We start from the raw sequence: 16901 nt of genomic DNA, 5'->3' as shown, positions 1-16901 counted from the left end.
TTGTTTAAAAATGGGGGAAGAACAGAGTATGTTTGAAGGCAACAGGCCAGAAACCAGTAGACAGGGAGAGGCTGAAGTTTAGACAGAGAGATCATTTAAGAGGACAATCTCCTGGAGAAGATGGGATGGGATGGAATCGAAAGCACGGAATACAAAGGGAATGAAGCATATTGGTTAAATGAATTGTCTGATGATTTTTCATCAGGAAACCTTGAAGGTCTCCTATTTCATTGAATGCCCACCTTTTCCTCTGAAAGAGAATGATCAGTTTTGCTGGGTAGTTGATTCTTGGTTGCAATCCAAGCTCCTTTGCCTTCTAGAATATCATATTCCAAGATTTGCGATCCTTTAATGTTGAAGCTGCTGAATCCTGTACAATCCTGACTGTGGCTCCATGATATTTAAATTTCTTCTTTCTGGCTGCTTGCACTATTTTCTCCCTCACCTGATAATTCTGGAATTTGGCTACAATATTCCTTGGAGTTTTCCTTTTGGGGTCTCTTTCACGAGGTGATCAGTGGATTCTTTCAATGATGATTTTATCCTCTGATTCTACAATATCAGGGTACTTCTCCTTGATAATTTCCTGGAATATGGTGTCTAGACTCTTTTTCTGATCATGGCTTTCAGGTAGTCCAATAATTTTCAAATTATCTCTCCTGGATCTATTTTCCAAGTCAGCTGTCTTTCCAATGAGGTATTTCACATTTTCTTCTATTTTTTCATTTTTTTAATTCTATTTGACTGATTCCTGGTGGCTCATGGAGTCATTAGCTTCCATCTGTCCAATTTGAATTTTTAAGGCATTGTTTTCCTCAGTAAGCTTTTGTACCTTCTTTTCCACTTGGTCAAATGAATTTTAAGGAATTGCTTTCTTTAGTTAATCTTTGTGCTTCCTTTTCCAAGCTGTTGATTCTTTTTTCATAATTTTCTTGTGTTGCTTTCATTTCTCTCCCCATTTTTTCTTCTCTCTCAATTGATTTTTTTTTTTTGCAGGGCAGTGAGGGTTAAGTGACTTGCCCAGGGTCACACAGCTAGTAAGTGTCAAGTGTCTGAGGCCGGATTTGAACTCAGGTCCTTCTGAATCCATGGCCGGTGCTTTATCCACTGCACCACCTAGCTGCCCCCTCAATTGATTTTAAAAATCCTTTTTGAGCTCTTCCGAGAAGGCTTTTTGGTCTTGAGACCAATTCATCTTCCCTCTTGAGGCTTCACATGTAGGTAATTTGATAGTATTGTCCTCATCTGAGTTTGTGTTTTGCTCTTCCCTGTCGACACAGAAGCTCTCAATGATAAGAGCCCTTTTCTGTTTCTTGTTCATATTGCAGCTTATTTTTTAAAGTTGAAGTCTTCTCCTGGGGCACAAGGGTCATTGTTTCAAGCTTCTTGTGCTGGGGGATAGGGGTTGTGTCACTTGCTTTCTACTCTGAGGCCTCTGTGGCTTGTGGATTCCTCACCGCCCTGGGCTTGCTCCCTGTGCTTGCTCCAGGTGCTGGGATGGCCTGGCCCAGTCACACCTGTCCTGTGGGTGGCTCTTCAGCTGGCAGCCTGCCCTCTCAGCTGGTGTTGACAGATCTCTCAACTGGCTCACTGCACCACCAGCTTCCTGAGCCAGCATCAAGGGGCCTCAGTTGCCCCGCTGTGACTAAGAGCTTCCTGCTGACTTGCCCATGTTAAGGGCTAAAATTCTAGCTAAACTGTCTAAAATATCTAATGAGTGGTCGCCAATAAATTATAAGCTTTAGCAAGAGTTAGACTTTTAAGCATTTATTAAGGAGAATAAGAATTTGGTAAAGAGAGAGAGAAAGGCCTAGATTTCTATCTATTAAAGGGAGAGCACATTTTTAGCTCCCTTCTCCACCAGAGTCCAGAGGAAAGAGCCCCCCGTCTGAGCGCCAGTCTCTTCCTTCCTCCTCCCACTAGCCCGCGTCACTTCCTGACTCCTGGTCTTGCCCTCAAAGACCTTCGCTTCATGGGCAGAATTCTTCTATAGTAAGTCTCCAGCAGGTGGCGTCATTCCAATCATTACAGTCCCCCCTGTTGTTCCTCAAGAAACAAAATGTTTCCTTGACGGAACAGTAAAAACAATATAATAACTATTGCTAACTAATAATATGTGAACAACAATATAGAAAAGGAAGAGAGGAAAGTTTTGTCCAGAGGGGCGATTTTTTGTCCTCATGAACCGACGCTTTGACATTAGTCTTGCAAAGGGAGGGCCTCTGCAGAGAATACATGTTACAGATGGTGTATATTATAACAGAAAGAGAAAAAAACAACAAAAACAACAAATCAAAACTGTTCATTTAAAGTCTCTGAAAGTCTTTTCTCAGGTGTCCTCTAGGTGTAGTCGTGGAATGGAAGTCTTTTCAGGGGTTGATGTGTGGATGCTGGTAATCAGCCAGGAAAATTTCCTACAAAATTGAGCTTAACACTACTTTAAAATAGCTTTGTCAATAATCAAATCAAACAATGAAAGTTCTCAAAAACATTTCTAAGGGAATTCAGAATCTTAGTTGTTACACATGAAACATATAATAAAACAAAAATTGAACCATTCTTTAAAATTATAATATTACTATAGTCCCCCCCTTATGGAGGGTAATTGAGAAGACAATTGCTGCGATATTAATTTTTAAAAATAATTTTTATCTTTGTTTCATCACTTTTTGCATCATCTGCCTAATTATCCTCATGCCATTATGAGAAATTAGAAAATCTAATATAATTGGTAACAGGTGTCAAGGCCAAATTCAACACTGTTATTTATCATGACACCTGAGATAATTATGGGGGTTACCATAAAAGAACAGAGAAATGATGGGATATGAGCATTCCCACACTTGAGCAATATGTACTGTCCATGCAGTATGCCAGGCTTAAAATAGGTGGATGGAATATATGTCCATGCCACCGAACATATTGGAGGAAACTGAGTCAGACTTAATCAGATGCATGGGATTGAGATGTCCATGGCATCAGGCATATAGGAGGGAGCATAGAAGCCAGGTGTAGAAGTGAGATGGGTGGGATGAATACTTCCAGCTATCTGTACAATATTGTGGGGAAAAGAGAATAAAATATTAAACCAAGAGAATCCAACCTCAACATTTGTCAAAAGCCGTTCCCTCGGCCATACCTTGACTTCATGCATGTCTCCCCTCATGTGACAGTTCAGTGTCTGCTCTTGCATGTATTCCTCTTGTGATTGGATGGCATCTTGGCCAACTGGCATCTGATAACTCAGAATAAAGGCAATTAATGTCTTAAATGATAAGTTCCCATAATCCAAGTCTCATATGGATTTAAAAATTGAGGATAATAAATGATTGCAAAAAATGTGAATACATCTTGACTCAGAACACAATATATAATTATGCAACAATTTCAAATAATACCCCTTTTTTTTACTTAGTATACAATTACTTTTGTGAAAAATCAGAACATATTTGAATACAAGTTAAAGCACAACACAATCTCAAAGACAACTTTTACAAATGTTCCTCTCTTTTTTTTTTTTTTGGAATATGCTTATCAAAAATAATACTTCTAGAATCAATTTACACTTGCCATGGCAAACAATTTGCCAGGGAAATGCTTTAAAGAGTTTGATCAAATAATCAGTTGAGAAAAAATAGCAAAAACAAATAACTCAGAATATGGGAGCACAATACTCCTAGAATTAACATTGTATTATGAAATCAAAACCATGTTTCAAAATTAGATAGATGAATGAATAGAAGAAAATACATGTGGAATAATAAAAGACAATGAAATTCAAACTAGGGAAATCTAAATGAGCATGAACTTAATATTAATAAGAGTATTATAAAATATAAACTTGATCACATGACTATAAAAAGCTTTTACAAATATTCTCCTTGTTTTAAAAACTAAGTATAAGACACAATCTCAAAAGCATGAAAATCTCTATGAAAATAAACCCATACCATTAATTTCAAAATGCATATATAATAGCATAGAAATCCTATGTAACCTCTGAACTGATACTATCACTCTGAGTGAATTCAGAACACTTTTGATTCTGATATCTAAAATCCCCAACACTCATATCAATACCTTGCCCCTTACTTCTACATTTCTGTACAATATATACCCTTCCATGGCAAAAGAAGCAGAGTCTTGAACTATGTTGATGATTGTCATTCTTATACAGCTTAAATTTTTCTTCTTTAACCCCTCTATATTGTCTGTCAGTCTTTTCACCATACAAATGCTTTATGATATTACTAATTAAAGACAAAAGCAGGTTAGCAAAATTATGAACAAAACGAGCATATCTGGAATTTAAAGGGCTTTCTAAGGTTGTCTCAGAAGCACAGCCAGGCTGGGGAAGGGCTGAGCCTGAAGCTGCAAATGTAGTTAGAGAAAGTTGAGCATGAGCATTAGATCTCTGGACTTCCCAGGCCCGGGAAGCAATGGGTTTGGCCATGGGAGGAGTAGAGGGTGGGGTCTGGAGAGGAGGGGAGGGACCAGAGCAATTTGAATCAGACTTGATTTTGAACTCAGGCCTGGATTCCTCTTCCCCCACTTTGCCTCCAGGTGCTAGGGGATTAAAAGCTTCTAGAGGGTGGGTCATTGCCTCCAGGCATGCAAAATTAGAGCAACAATTACTGTTAGAACTGGGAAAAGCTGCAGGAATCTCTTCAGGTTTCTCTGAAAAAGCATGGTTGGGAGAGGGGGAGATATTTCTTTGTGGGAGTACACTGCTGGCTCTTCTAACAAAAATAAAAAGAAAAATAGAAAATCCACAAAAACAAAGCATTAACATGATCTTATCTCCCATTTGTCTGGTTAAACAGACTAAAATCAAAAATAGGATAATTAGGGAGTTTAAAAGGTCCATTTGAAAAAATTTAAAGGGAAAACACCAGGCAATTCAGCAGTACTTAAGATTTAAAGGGTTAGGGTAGGGAAAATTTCTTACCCAACCGGAAGATCAGAAGTGAGGTTCAGCTTTCCTCTTCGTGGTCAGCCATCTGTTAAGGGCTAAAATTCTAGCTAAACTGTCTAAAATATCTAATGAGTGGTCGCCATCTGTTAAGGGCTAAAATTCTAGCTAAACTGTCTAAAATATCTAATGAGTGGTCGCCAATAAATTATAAGCTTTAGCAAGAGTTAGACTTTTAAGCATTTATTAAGGAGAATAAGAATTTGGTAAAGAGAGAGAGAAAGGCCTAGATTTCTATCTATTAAAGGGAGAGCACATTTTTAGCTCCCTTCTCCACCAGAGTCCAGAGGAAAGAGCCCCCCGTCTGAGCGCCAGTCTCTTCCTTCCTCCTCCCACTAGCCCGCGTCACTTCCTGACTCCTGGTCTTGCCCTCAAAGACCTTCGCTTCATGGGCAGAATTCTTCTACAGTAAGTCTCCAGCAGGTGGCGTCATTCCAATCGTTACACCCAGACCCTCTCCGTGCAGCGCTGTGCTGGGCTGCACTGTGTTCCCCTTTTGCCCGAGTGAGACCAACCTTTCCTGAAGTCTTCTAAATTATCTCAGGTTGGAAGAGTGTATATCTCTCTGTCTTTTTGTAGGTTCTGTAGTTTCAGAATCTGTTTAGAGGCTTGATTTAATGTTCTTTTTGAGGGAACCAAAGGAGAGCTCAGACAACTTGCTGGCTTCTCTCCACCATCTTGGCTCCGCCTCCTTCTGGTGATTTTTTTCTCATTCTTTATCTTTCAACACTCATTGAAAATGATTCTAAAGTGTATAGTATACATGTTTTAGAAAATAGAATACACTGAGTATGATTTAATCTTTCTTTGATGACTAAGGATCTTGTAGTGCCTCAGGAACATTCTAAACATCAATTCTCATTATGCATTTTATACCATAAATATAACAACGATAAGAAATGATATATTAATGTTTTAATAAATCTACCACATATACTAGAAGTTGATTTAAAAAAAATAATAAATCCTATAAACAGTTTTTGTCATATTAAAAATGTAAATACATGGTAATTCAATAATTTCTTATCCTACCCTTTTCTATTCAGAATGATCTCAGGCATAAAGGTAAATATTGAGGCAAACTGAAATTTCATTAACAGTAATCCATCCATATTCATTGGAATAATATTCAGAACTTACATTCTATATAAATATTAGAATGAAATTGCTGATCTATAGCATTGATAATTCAGTGTTCCAGAGTGCTATAATTAAGTTTATTGCATTTTACTGAGTTTGTTTGAAGACTTCCCAACTTTTGGGGGTCAGGTCACTATATAAATCAGACAAATCTCTTCAATTCTAACACTCTCCAATTAAAAAGCAGAAGGTTGGTAATCACCATTCACCTGAAATCTTACCTTGTCTAGTAATACATTCTGCCACAATCTAAAGATACTGAGGTAACTTCTATCTCTGGCACCAAAGGACGTAAAGAAAAACTGCATGGAAAATAATAAGACAATTTCAGTATCATAGAAAACAAAAGGAAGGTATCTGTTACAAAAACATATTGGGACTTCCTTTGATCTAAGGATATTGTTGGGACAGCTAGGTGGCGCAGTGGATAGAGCACCGGCCCTGGAGTCAGGAGGACCTGAGTTCAAATCCAGCCTCAGACACTTAACACTTACTAGCTGTGTGACCCTGGGCAAGTCACTTAACCCCAATTGCCTCACCACCCCCCCCAAAAATTAAAAATTAAGGATATTGTTACTAGAGCTTATCACTATTCACTGTATACTTTATTTATATGCCTTATTGTATTAAAAGTAAAGAGTATGCATATAAAGGCTGTGGACATCTTTTCAAATAGCTAATTTGGTAGGTTTTCTTAAGTATGATTCTTATTATAAATATGATTTTATTCATGTTTTATTAAGAAAGGAATAGATACATACTTTATGTTTATCCTCATTTTAATAAAAACACTAAATGAAGAAGTGGGGAAAACTTCCAATATTTTTCTGTTTTATATCTGTCTCATAGGCCTAATAGGACAACAGAATAAAACAAAAACAACAAAAAATGTATTTTCAGAGGAAACTATTTAGAGAGCAAAATTAACCATATGATTTCTTATACACCTATCCTCAAACACCTAATACTTCTACCACTTATGAATGTGAACCTTACATAGCAACCTGAAGCTGGACTTTCATCTTTAGTGATGTAAAACAAAAGTGGCATTTCACTTACTTGGGACATATTCTAATGTGTCCTTGCTTCTAGTAATAACTTCTTTCTTTGAATTCAATAAATATTTGCAAAGCAATATTTTTAATAGGCTACAGTTTTAAAAAGTGACAGATGGCAGCACTAGAAATAGAATACTTCATTTATATATAAAATGGGCAGCATAAATCCCTTTTAAATCACATGATCAATGGCCTCATTTATCATTACAGGGAACTCATATTGAAGAGTAAGAAGATTCCGTTTTTCTTCCCTGTTCAATTCTTAGTTTATTGAATGAAATGAGCAATAACTACTCATTATTTACCTGGGGCCAATCAATTGAGCAGGAGGCAGCAGTTCAGACACGTAGGGCAGTGTGACCATGGGTATAGTCACATTAAGGGAGGAGGTAACTCTTCCTCTAGGGAATCTGGCCCATGCCTCTGAAAGAATTGGGGGGAAAAAGGTGTTCCCAGGAAAGGCATATCACTTTGAAGGGACTCTGGATATGGTCATCTCTACACCAACATATCTCCAAGATGTCTCTGTCCTACACCCAGTTGCCTCACTCTAGTTATGGCTCTATCAAAATAATAAGACTATGGTTTTGTAAAATAATTTTACTCAAAATTCTCAAAGAGTTATTCTCAAATGAAGTCAGAATCCTATTCTAACATTATTCACATGCTTTATCCCTATTTAAATGGGTTGGAAATAATATGGGTTGGGGCAGTTAGGTGGCGCAGTGGATAAAGTACTGGCCCTGGATTCAGGAGGACCTGAGTTCAAAGCCAGCCTCAGACACTTAACACTTATTAGCTGTGTGACCCTGGGCAAGTCACTTAACCCCAACTGCCTCACCAAAAAAAAAAAGAAAGAAAAGAAATAATATGGGTTATATAATATAGTAAGTAATGGTAATATATTGACACTACCTTTTTTTCTTAGCACAGGTACCTTTGCCTTGTTTTCTTTTCTTTTTTTTTGTTTTGTTTTGTTTTTTTGGTTGTTTTTGTTTTTGCTTTTGTTTTTGGAGGGGCAATGAGGGTTAAGTGATTTGCCCAGGGTCACACAGCTAGTAAGTGTTAAATGTCTGAGGCTGGATTTGAACTCAGGTCCTCCTGAATCCAGGGCCAGTGCTTTATCCACTGTACCATTTAGCTGCCCCCTGTTTTCTAACAATAATTTAAAAACTATATTATAGGTAGATTAGATAGATCACTAAAACTTGTGAGTCCATCTAAACTCTCCTGTCTAGCCTCCTAATAGTACTTCAAATTCTTTCTTTAATAGTTTTTATGCTCCAGCCTAAATATACTGCTAACTGCCATCACTTCCTCAAGGAAACCCCTATCCCCATTGAATTTAATTCAACCAATATTGGTTGAGTACCTAATCTGTGCTAGACATGAGGACACAAAACCAAAAACCAAATAGTCCCTGCTCTCAAGATGCCTATGAAGAAAGGGAAGGATGGGAAGAAGGGAAAACTGGAGGAAAGTGTGATCACTAACATGTTGGGGGAATCAGTGAAGGTTTCCTAGATGAAAGAATAACAGAGAATTGAAGAAAAGGATGTTGAGAGAGAGATGTGGGAGAATGAATTCAAGATATGGATTTCCTCCCCCAGAGTCCTGCTTCCCTCCTTGAAAAGCAAGAAACATTAATAAATAATACTCCCCTTCCAAAGGAAAAGAGGAAACATTAACTGATAACAAATTTCGTCCCATCTACTACCTCATTTAAAAAAATGATTGACTGGGGGCAGCTAGGTGGCACAGTGGATAGAGCACCGGCCCTGGATTTAGGAGTACCTGAGTTCAAATCCGGCCTCAGACACTTGACACATACTCGCTGTGTGACCCTGGGCAAGTCACTTAACCCCCATTGCCCCGCAAAAAAAAAAAAAATTGACTTTCGTGGAACTAGTCTCAGTCAAGCAACTTCTAATAGCACACTCATCCATTTGGTTAAACAATTACCTCCTTCCATTGGAAAAAGGTTGAGGATGAATTGGTCCTGAGTTGTATAAACAGATTTGATTGTAAAGCCCAGGAAAGGTAGTCAACCTTTCCTCAATGGTAGAGTAGCAAAAAATAAAATAATTTACTAATTCAAGATTCCTTCCTAAAGATGAAGTTAACTAGCATAAAAGGAGTTTGGATCGTTTAACCCATGGTGTTCTCTCTCAAGGAGCTTTCTTGAACTTGGTCTCCAGCTTATTACTTTTTTAGATATACCACCCTCACCTGGCTCCCTAGGGTCAGTCCTGGCAGCAAACCTAGCAAACAAGAAGGAGCAGAACTTAGGCCATAGAATCAAACTCCCATAGTCTTTGTTGAATAATGGCAAAAAGTTCAGATGAATAAAGACCACGACTTAAAAATAATTACAATAATACAATACAATGGTGTTACATCATCCTGTCTGCCATTCAATATTCTATGCACTAGGGTTTATCATAGAAACAAAGATTTAGAGCTAGAAGGAAAACCATCTAGTCTAATCACTTCATTCTACTTGGAGATTATCTAGTCTAACTACTTCGTTTTGCAAATAAATAAACAAAGGCCCACTAAATTTCATTAACTTGCCCAACAGATAGTTGAATTTTTTTTTTTTTATGAGGCAATTGGGGTTAAGTGACTTGCCTAGGGTCACACAGCTAGTAATTGTTAAGCGTCTGAGGCTGGATTTGAACTCAGATACTTCTGAATCCAGGGACACTGCTTTATCCACTGCGCCACCTAGCTGCCCCTTGCCCAACAGATAGTAAGGAAAAGATCTAGGATTAGAATTTGCATTTACTAGTCCCAAACTGGGATGCTTTCCTTTACCTTATCCCACAGTCACAGAATCACAAATTCTAAGAGCTAGAAGCGAACTCAGAGACTGTCTAGTCCATCTTGTACCTGAAAGAATTACTCTGTATTGAAACTTGGCCTCAGTGGGCCTCAGTTTAAATTCTGAATCTTTCCTTTCCCATCTATGGAATCTTGGGCAAATCACTGAAAGGAATGGAAAAGCTTACCTAATTAGGCACTTGCTAAGCACTACGCTGAGCTCTGAAAATAAAGACCAACTCTACATTCAAGGCACTCACATTCTAAAGTGTAGGGGAGATCATGAATAAAGGAGAGCTGGAAAAGTCAGGTAGTTTTTCGGCTGAGCAAGTCGCATGGCAGAAGGCAAGGCCTAGAGGATCTTAGAGGTCAATGGCAGGGTTGAAGGTTCAGAGTAGAGGGAGGCTCTGGTCATCTCCAGGAGAGGTATAAATTTGGAAATGAGCATCCAACTGACAATAAGTGATTCTTGCCTGGGCAGATGGGGCGATGGGGATGGGGCTCCCTAGCATGGAATCCGTGTAGATAAGTGAGTCCCAGTCATCTGGACCTCAGTTTCCTTATGATGAAAGAGTCATACTAGATGAGACTCTTAAAATCTCTATGACTGGTATGTTCCTTTGAAAATCCAAAGCAAATGGTTTATTGTTCTTAACTTATGAAAGAGTAAGAAAAAAGACCACAAAAGTATGAGAAGAGACTAGACCTATGATTTCATTAGTATGGGGGATTTCCATGAAAGAAACTCCCTCTAGCAATGCCTATCAGCCCCTGCTCTGCAACTTCTGGTCTTAGCGAATTGCCTGGATCACTGAAATTTTTTTTTTTTAATGTGGGGCAATGGGGGTTAAAGTGACTTGCCCAGGGTCACACAGCTAGTAAGTGTCAAGTGTCTGAGGCCTGATTTGAACTCAAGGTCCTCCTGACTCCAGGGCCAGTGCTCTATCCACTGCTCTACCTAGCTGCCCTAGATCACTGAGATTTGAAGTGACTTACCCTAGGTCACGCACAGACAGGCTGTTTCAGTGTTTAAACCTGGGTCTTGTTGCCTCTGAGGCTGATTCTCCATTTGCTATGCTAGGCTGCCTCTCTAAAGTATACGGCCAATAACATGAACATCCCAGCAAATACTTACTTTCAGACTGTAAGATGCTACTTCCTAAGTGCTATCTATGCCAGGATGACCTGGATCCAAGACCCATGTCTAGAACATCCTGGCTACGTGACCCTCAGAAAGTCACTCATCTCCCCAAGCCCCCCAAACAGCTGTGCATCTGTACTGGCACACCAAGTTTCCTTACCAGAAGGTCCTCACACCAATTAAGCCACAAGTCTGAGCCAAGCTCTGTTTCCAATAGCATACAATTCTCTTAACTGTCAACATTAACTAGCAACTATTTAATTAAACTCTAAGCCTAAGTTCAGAGAAATTAATATCAGTAGTTGGTTTATAAATTAATAAATAACACTGTCAAGGAGGGGAGAAGAGGGGAGAATGAATACAAGAATTTGCATAGGTTTCTGAACCTTTTCACTCTCTGTAATGATCTGAATGGCATTTGGAATAAGTCGAGCCGTCTTCTCCTTGGTCATAAAGGTTATATCCTTCAAAGCAATGGAAATCTAAACACACAAAAAAATTTAGGACATTAAAATGTATTGCAAGACAAAATACATATGGTAAAATTTTAGTTTAACATTAATCTAATGGTCAATATTTAAGCAAAATAAACTTACAAAGCACTAATAAACAAATAATGTTGTCTGAGAGAAAGTCAACAATTAAGCATATCTCCCCCTAACCAGCTCGCTATTTCTGACATCAAAAAACATATAAAAAAGACATGTGGATGTTCATATCCTGAAATAATATATAAAGATGCAAACCGATAGTAGTCTATCACATAAGACATCTTTTTGGCATTGCCATCAGGAAAAATGCACTAAGCTTATTTCAGCTGGAAATCTATTATCAGATCTTAACTAAGTATGCAAATTGAGCTGAAATATATCAAGTTAAAAAAAAGAAAATGTTAAACATAATAGCTAGTCTAACTGCATGCATGCTTGTATATACAAATAAACATTTCTACAGGCCAAATGTATCTTTACATTCCAAAATACTTTATAATCTAAAGTATATTATAGAGATTTTTCAACATTCTGTATATTTCTATAGATTGCATCTCTTATTTCCTGTGAATAGTCTACCTCCAAAATAATGTTGGTATTAACTAAAAAAAAATCTTTAAACATAGAAACTATGACACTGAAATGCTTATGTTAGTGTTACATTTCTGATGTGGTACAAAGCCCCCTTTAATAATATTTTCCAGTTGAAAGTTACAAAAATTAGGCTTAATCCTCAAAATTGGTCCATAAAATCTATCTTGATTGCATCAAGATAGGTCTTGTAAACTGAGAAACAAACAGGAAAAAAAAATGAGAAAATATGAACTAGGCCAAATAACTGCTAAGTGAATCAACACTGGGTGAAGAGTCAATTCCAGATGGTGGCTATCAGTGATCAGTGTTGACTTCTGTAGATGTGTCTAAACATAGGGAAATAAAATAAGACTCTCCTCTATCCAATATAGCTTATTCTACCCTAAACACATTTGATGTAAAAAATTCTATTAGCCCTTCATTTTCAGTTGATAGGAATCTATAAAACTCTATTGTTTTTTGCTGTGACTTTGGAATGAAATAAAGAATCAAAGGGATGAAATGTTTTTCGGGAAAACCTCCTCAAACTTAAGACAAGCAATAAGAGGCCTGGCACAGGTTTAAATAATAATATTTAACATGAGCAAATATTGTACCACCTAGGTAACCAACAAACTTCCTATTTGCTATTTGAAATTATGATACCAAAGAGGTTTCTCAGATAATTGTTTTAACACATTGAAATCAAAATATGTCTTACTGTGGTTTCCCATCTAAAGATGTTGCTATGGAAACAGAGCCAGTTTTCTGAAAGGTACAGGCGTCCCTGAAGCAGAATGTCCTTCTGAAGAGCACAGGCATAATCTGAACACACAAAGACAGGAAAGGAGTTGATCCAAAAATCCAGCAGCAACTTGAAAAAAAAAAAATCTCTAATTTCAAAGCTGTAGAGAAAATCATCAGAGTTAAACCTCCACCTTTGCACTTATAGGTGAAGAATCAGGGGTGAATACCAATAAACAGCTGACACACCCAACAAGAATTTTATCATGCCTCCCACAGAGATAAAAACAAATCAATGATTTCAAAAGAATATTTGTATTTTATTTTAAGATCTAAGAGTTTTCTTTTTTTTCCCCTCTATATGAGAATGAATTAATTCCTGCATTATCTATGGTGACAGGATAATGGGTTAATAATCTTATTTTAACTACTGAATTTTGAAGTGTAAAAAAGATGTGTTTTTAAAAAACAGCTGTACAAATCCAAAAGTACTAGAAATAAAAAATCAAATTATATTACATTTCTGAGTGAATATTCTGAAATCTGTATGTAATCAAGCAAAGTCTCTATATTACAAAGAAAAAATAATTAATTATTCACATTGATTTTGACAGTAGAATAGATTGCAAGGGGAATGCCTCTCAAATCCTCAAGCAAAAATAGTCCTATGAAATAATGAAGCAGACAGGTTACTCACTTAGCATGCATAACTACCTTTCTATGATGAATCAGATTGGTGGCCACAATGAAGCTTCCTGAAATTTTAATCCAAAACACTGAAACTTTTCATTAATTTGTCTTACATTATTCAGAATTCCCAAAGTATTTAAACAACATGATTTTGGTTGACAATCTTTTCAGACAGGCTGGTCAATGTTTTTTAAATGGCTACAGCCAAAGTATCCTATATCAGATATTGGATAGTAAGTCAATATTAACAAATATTTTTTGAGTGCTTACTGTATGAAGGGTATTTATCCAAGCATACAAATCAATATTTACCTTAATGTCCCATTATTTTGTTTTAAAGAAAGATTAAATACCTTTCTCTTATTCATGCTAGCAAATGGTTCACTTTCAATTCTTACACACTTGCCTCAAAAGACAACTATATAAAAAGATAAGCAGAACATTTAAGAATCAGAGAGATCCCACCTGACAAGTCACTTTAATAACAGAATGCCTAATGAAATAATTATTTCTACATTTCTCTATGAAATTAATGTCAATATCATTAAATTCATCAAAGAAGCACTAAAAAGGGCTGTATATCAAATAAATGGCTGATTTATACATTTCACAGTTTTAAAAGCTTTTCATAATAAGCATTTATAGGCTATCTATCAAATAAATGGCTAAGTTCTACACATTTCACAGTTTTAAAAGTATTTCATTTTATAATAAGCATTTATAAAAGTCAAAATTAGAAATATTAGAAGTTACTAAAGGAACTGTTTACTGGATGCAATAGATTACAATCCAATATCCTTTGCTACTGAATGGTCAGTTTCCAACATGATTATTGACAGATTTTTTAAAAAGCTGTTTTAATTAATCAATCAACAAGAATTTATCACAGGTCTATTCAGAGCACTACGCTACATTAAGGGAACACAAATACAAACATTACACAGTCTCATAGATTTAGAGCTGAAAAGGTCCCTAGAGATCAACTAGTCCAACACCCTCCTTTTATATAAGAGGAACTGGGGCCCAGAGATGTTAAATGGCTTGCCCAAACTCACCAAGTAAGTAGCAGGGAATGGATTTGAACCTAAGACTGCTGTCTCCCAAGTATTCATTTCTCTGTACCACACTGTCTCACAGAAGTAAAATAAAGGGTACGTACACAAAATAAGCACAGTAATTAGGAGAGACACCTGCAACTAGGGAGGGATGTGTGTGTGTGTGTGTGTGTGTGTGTAAATCAGAAAAGGCCTTTTTGTTTGGTTGGTTTTTGGTGTTTTTTTGTTTTTGTTTTTGCAGGGCAGTGAGGGTTAAGTGACTTGCCCAGGGTCACACAGCTAGTAAATGTCAAGTGTCCGAGGCTGGATTTGAACTCAGGTCCTCCTGAATCCAGGGCCAGTACTTTATCCACTGGGCCACCTAGCTGCCCCCAGGAAAGGCCTTTTGAAAGATATGACACTGAGTTAAGTCTTGAAGAAGGCAAAAGTTTCCAAGAGGGAGAAGTGAAAAGGGAGAGAGCATTCTAGGAAGAGGGAATTTTCCTATGAAAAGGTTAAGAGTTATCCTTTCACAAAAACTATTCTGATTTGTTACATAATCTCAATTGGGCCCTGGGTGAAGACATGGTAACAAGAGAGCCAACAGCAGCCACCTTGCCTCCAGGTGCCATCCCTGTTCTCCCTGTAGCTGAAAGTTCTTGGACCACCGTTCGCGGTTACTTCTTTTCTTACCTCTCATGAGATTTTGGCTTCCTTTCCCTCTAGGACTGAGGAAGATACTGTCTTTTCCAGGTGCAGAGACCTGTGGCAATGATGGCTTTATATTTTTCTTTTTTTCTGTTGTTTTTGTTGTTTGTTTTTGCGGGGCAATGGGGGTTAAGTGACTTGCCCAGGGTCACACAGCTAGTATCAAGCATCTGAGGTCAGATTTGAACTCAGGTACTCCTGAATCCAGGGTCAGTGCTTTATCCATTGTGCCACCTAGCTGCCCCTGCTTTATATTTTTCAAAAGACACTGATCTTCCATTTTCCCACTACATATATGTGGATATGGATTTTTTTTCTTTTACTTTGCACCCACTAGATATGTGAAGGGACAAATTAAATATGCTATATATTTATGTGTTATATAAGTTGTTTAATGAACAACTTAAGTGTACCGATCTGAGTTGTGATTATCAAGTAATGACACTGTTTATAAAAAAAAATACCAAAATGTATTATACAAATGGTATAATGGATAGAGTGCTAGATTTGAAATAAGGAAGAACTGTGTTAGAATCCTACCTCAAGCACTTAATGAGCTGAGTGACCATGAGCAAGTTCCTTAACATCTCTAAGTCATTGGGTTATTATGAAGATCAAATGAAATGATGTATGTGAAACAATTTGCAAACCTTAAAGCACCATGTGCATGTATCTCAGCTATCATCAGCATAACTAAGGTAGTAATCACTTTGGAAAACTTATTCTAATGAAATTAGTATCCTTGCATAAAATATTTTTTGTTTTCTCTTTTAAAATGTCTTCAGATACAGCCTGGAAGCCTCAAATTTTAGAAGTATCATAACTTTTTAACCCTACCGTGTTTTAATAAAAATAGCACTATTCAGCTTGATGATGCACTGTATTCCCCAGACAGCTCTAAAAGGCTTCTGGTTATTTTAAAAAAATCAAACTCATCCATATAAGATGATGATTTGCCATCACTCAGTCATTCCACATATTTAAAAGAATATGCTTCTAGCTCTGAAGACAATTCCACAAGAGGTGCTCCAGAAGTGTTTTAAGTAATTGCAACATCAGTAGAATGAATATCTACTCTCCCAATGTGACTAACTCAAATAACAATACTGATTTTGCATGCCTGAGTTTTGCAGTCTCACAAGTTTGATACATCACACAATATAAGTTGATATTTATATACCCCTTTAAGTGAGTATAGGTACTATAAGTGGTCTGTATAGATTTTCTCACTTTATCTTTACCAAAGCCCCACATGTAGCTATACATATTTAATGTTACAAGCATCTATTATGTGTACACATTACAGGGTCGATACAAGACACGGTCTGTGCCCTCATAGAGCGTACAGCCCAATCGGTGAGCAAGGACAAACACAAACAACAACTGTCTTGCTCTCTAGGCTCCTTCCCCTCAGCCTGCCCAGGGTCCCTGGAGGGGGAGCTTTCTCTATTCTCTCAGTTAGTACTTCTTTGTTTACTCAAAGGGCCTCTCAAGAACAGTAATTGCTACTACTAATAGCATTTCTCT

At 37.2% G+C, this 16901-nt stretch overlaps 1 protein-coding gene across 2 annotated transcripts in view; it reads right to left on the bottom strand.

Moving 5' to 3' along the window:
* Positions 1–16901, bottom strand: part of GRAMD1C (GRAM domain containing 1C) — a 129746-nt gene that overhangs the window by 54792 nt on the left and 58053 nt on the right. For both annotated transcript variants that reach the window (XM_043992873.1, XM_043992874.1), the window contains exons 4-6: positions 12920–13023; positions 11521–11616; positions 6334–6414 (exon numbers count right to left, since the gene is read on the bottom strand). In XM_043992873.1, the coding sequence (XP_043848808.1) occupies positions 6334–6414; positions 11521–11616; positions 12920–13023 (281 nt within the window). The remainder of the gene's footprint in view (positions 1–6333; positions 6415–11520; positions 11617–12919; positions 13024–16901) is intronic.

This window comes from Dromiciops gliroides, chromosome 3, assembly GCF_019393635.1.
Source record: "Dromiciops gliroides isolate mDroGli1 chromosome 3, mDroGli1.pri, whole genome shotgun sequence".
Lineage (NCBI taxonomy): Eukaryota > Metazoa > Chordata > Mammalia > Microbiotheria > Microbiotheriidae > Dromiciops > Dromiciops gliroides.
Note: the sequence above shows the minus strand (reverse complement) of the source record. Positions and strands in the feature narration are given on the sequence as shown.